At 40.5% G+C, this 3,046-nt stretch overlaps 2 protein-coding genes across 2 annotated transcripts in view; both read right to left on the bottom strand.

The window, feature by feature from the left end:
* Positions 1 to 3,046, bottom strand: part of creb3l2 (cAMP responsive element binding protein 3-like 2) — a 36,205-nt gene that overhangs the window by 30,832 nt on the left and 2,327 nt on the right. The window lies entirely within an intron of this gene.
* The window catches only part of LOC147818008 (adipocyte plasma membrane-associated protein-like), a 1,242-nt gene continuing 653 nt past the window's right edge, over positions 2,458 to 3,046 (bottom strand). Inside the window, exon 3 of the mRNA XM_087179033.1 lies at positions 2,458 to 2,568. Within this exon, the coding sequence (XP_087035159.1) occupies positions 2,458 to 2,568 (111 nt within the window). The remainder of the gene's footprint in view (positions 2,569 to 3,046) is intronic.

Genomic DNA, 3,046 nt, shown 5'->3' on the forward strand with positions numbered 1-3,046 from the left:
CCCCTCCCTCCACTACACTCACACACATACATATTATTCATGCTTTACTATATATAGATTATTCAGCGCACTAACAAGAGGATCTCAGTGCTGCTTTCTTAACACAACCTGGCCTTTGTGTGTTGCTGAGACGTGAGTGCAGTGGCTTCATATTTGACTCTGCTCACCTTTTCAAACACCTGGAGGGAAACTCTGGTTCAGCTTTCACCTATCACACTCATGTAGCTGAGGCCGCTCGGGGCAATACCACCGATATCAATACTAATACTCAGTTTTTATTATTAGAGCCGTGTGTCTTGATTTCAAAAGCCTAAAACACAAAGATTTGCCACAGAGTGAACATTTATTATAACAATCCTGTTAATTACTTGCATATTGAAACATAATCCCATCGTTCTTAATTGAGAAAAACAAATTATTTTAGGTTTTACCCTCAAATAAAGTCACATAGATAATCCATTTTAACTTTTCCTTTGTTCACAATAGAGTTGCTGAACTTGCAAGAGGCAGATAAAAAAAAAAGGGATGATCAAAATTGAAGCATATGTTTATTTTTAAACTTAATTTAGACGATTTAGTGACTGTATATAATTAATTTTAACTGTATTGTTTGTTTTGATGGGATTTAAAGGGTCGTCTTGTAAGAATTGGCCGACTGTCGCATTCATACTCCAAACATATAGGGGGCATCATATCAACAGGAAGTTCGGGTCGTCCACACGTTTTGTAAGAAACAAGGAAACGTCCCTTCCCCTGTACCGTAGTCGGACTGACCATCGGGGCAAACCGGGACAAATCCCACGCCGGGGTCCTGCAGGAACGATGGCTCAGTTTTCCCTCTAATCTGCAGCAGGTTAACTTCAGATTAAAGTGAAGTTATTATAGTCAAGTCCACAGATAAGTGGATGACACACTAATCTCTCTGTGTTGTACATCCTGGCCTTCAGTGCTCAACACTAACTTAATAAACACTTAAAATGTGCTTGTAACTACATTGAAGTAAATACAGGCCCCAGTTTTTTCTGCATTTTTAACACAGTTTTTACAATAACTGTGGTGATTTCAACTTCAAAATTACAAGAATTTGCTGCTTTTCTTTCTCTTATTTGATTACAAACTGAATATTTTCATCTTTTACGGTCACAGAAAACTTTTCCTGACGTTACGCCAATTGAAAAGTGTGAGAAATAAAGCTATAATACAGTCTGTTTACGTTGTAAGACGGTGCCTCCACTAATGGGGGGGGCCACAGGAGGAGTTACAGTTGCATTAATAAACACTTATATCTGCTTTTAACGCCATTATACTGTGTTATAAACTATTATTAAATGTTTTATATGCTGCTTGTGAAAGCTAATGTCACAGTTTTACCTGATATAAAGTAGAAATAGATAAAAAACACGTGCAGCATCTTCTCAGTGAGACGAACCCTTTAAACAGCCTTTTGCCTTCAGTTATGTAACTTGAAGTGTGTGTTGCAGCCATATGTCTCAGTGTGGGTCAAGAGGAGTGTGTGTGTGTGTCAGTGAGAGTGAGCCACAGGCTGTGTGTGTGTGTGTGTGTGTGTGTGTGTGTGTGTGAGGGGGTTCGTAGTGCACATGTGTGTGTGTGTTTGTGCGTGGAGACGACGGGGGGAGTGTATGGGTTTACAGGGAGAAATCCAGCTGGCTCACAGGACGGGAATCAGACACCACAGAGGCCGACTGAGCCCAGAGACTGAGACAATACACACACACACACACACACACACACACACACACACACACACACACACACACACACAGGTATTTAGCTCTTCTAGGAAAACCTACAGACAGGTAAAGACTTGTGTTGTGTAGGTCCTCTAAAGTCCTGAGGCTACAGATCCTGTCAAATACCAGCAGCCAGGATCAGAGCGGAGAGCTGCAGCTGCTCTGAGGTCAGATCACTGAGAGATTTACAGGGAGATTGGGTCGCCACTCAACCTTTGTTTTAAGTGATCAAAGAGAAAACAGATAAATGGATAAAAAACTAAATAAGCCTCTGAATAAAGAGGAAATGATTGTAAGTCGACGCGAGAGCTGCTGAATCATGTTGAGATCCACTTCGCAGAAATGAACTAGAAGCGTTTAGGGAGCGTCTGTAAATAGTTATGATTCTGTGAGAAGTCTGGATTCTGTTTCCGGGTTCATGCGTTAATAATTCTCCAAACTTAAAATCTCTCGACTGAAACTTTAACAGTTAAAGCTTCACTGACAATTGAAATTAACTCTAGGTGCAGCCCCGTTTCATTGCATGACTGCACTGTTAAACTAATCTGGAAATAATAGATGTGATAAAGTAGTTTATGACCGGAGGATTCATTTCATCATAATCTTCAGTTCAGTTTTCTAGAGAAATCCTTCACACTGGAATCTGTTCTTTGCTGGATTCATAAAACTCTTTGGTGGGTAAAGTCTTTTTTGCAGCAGCAGCAAGTCAACTTTTCTTCAAAGACACACGGTGTGAACTCCTGAGCTCAACCACTGTAACCAGCGCCGCTTTAATTAGCTCCAGTGTGTCTGTCTGCAGAAAGTTGGAGAGGTTGAGCTGTTAGAGAGATAAAGAGGGATTTAAAGAAACATCTCGCATGCTGTGTGTCTGTGCATGTTCATTTCAATTCTTAGTGTTCTCCTGCACAAAATGTGAGCTAACTATTATTTATAAAAGATATATATTAGAGGAGGGACCAGAAGAAGATAATCTACAAACATGTGCTTTGAAAAAAAGTTTTCATACTAAATTTTGATTCAAATGAAATATGTGTTCAGTCAACTGGGAATTCATGCAACAGGAGGCACTTGTCCGCACACCCCGCCCACTAAACAAACTTGCAATCTGCAAAGCACATTGGGTGTTTTATTTTGAAGGAAACCCCAGTGGTCACTGTATCGGTTCATGAGCCGGATTCAGACGTCTCTGATGGACTTTCAGTATGAGCCGATCCGTAACTGAAGAATAACAAGGACTCAACTCTTCTCCCTTTAAATGATGCATATTTTCTGGTACTCCACTTGGTACCCCCCCC

The sequence above is a fragment of the Seriola lalandi genome, unplaced genomic scaffold (assembly GCF_002814215.2).
Source record: "Seriola lalandi dorsalis isolate HSWRI2012SDOR001 ecotype SW California unplaced genomic scaffold, Sedor1 jcf7180002054770, whole genome shotgun sequence".
NCBI classification, from domain to species: domain Eukaryota; kingdom Metazoa; phylum Chordata; class Actinopteri; order Carangiformes; family Carangidae; genus Seriola; species Seriola lalandi.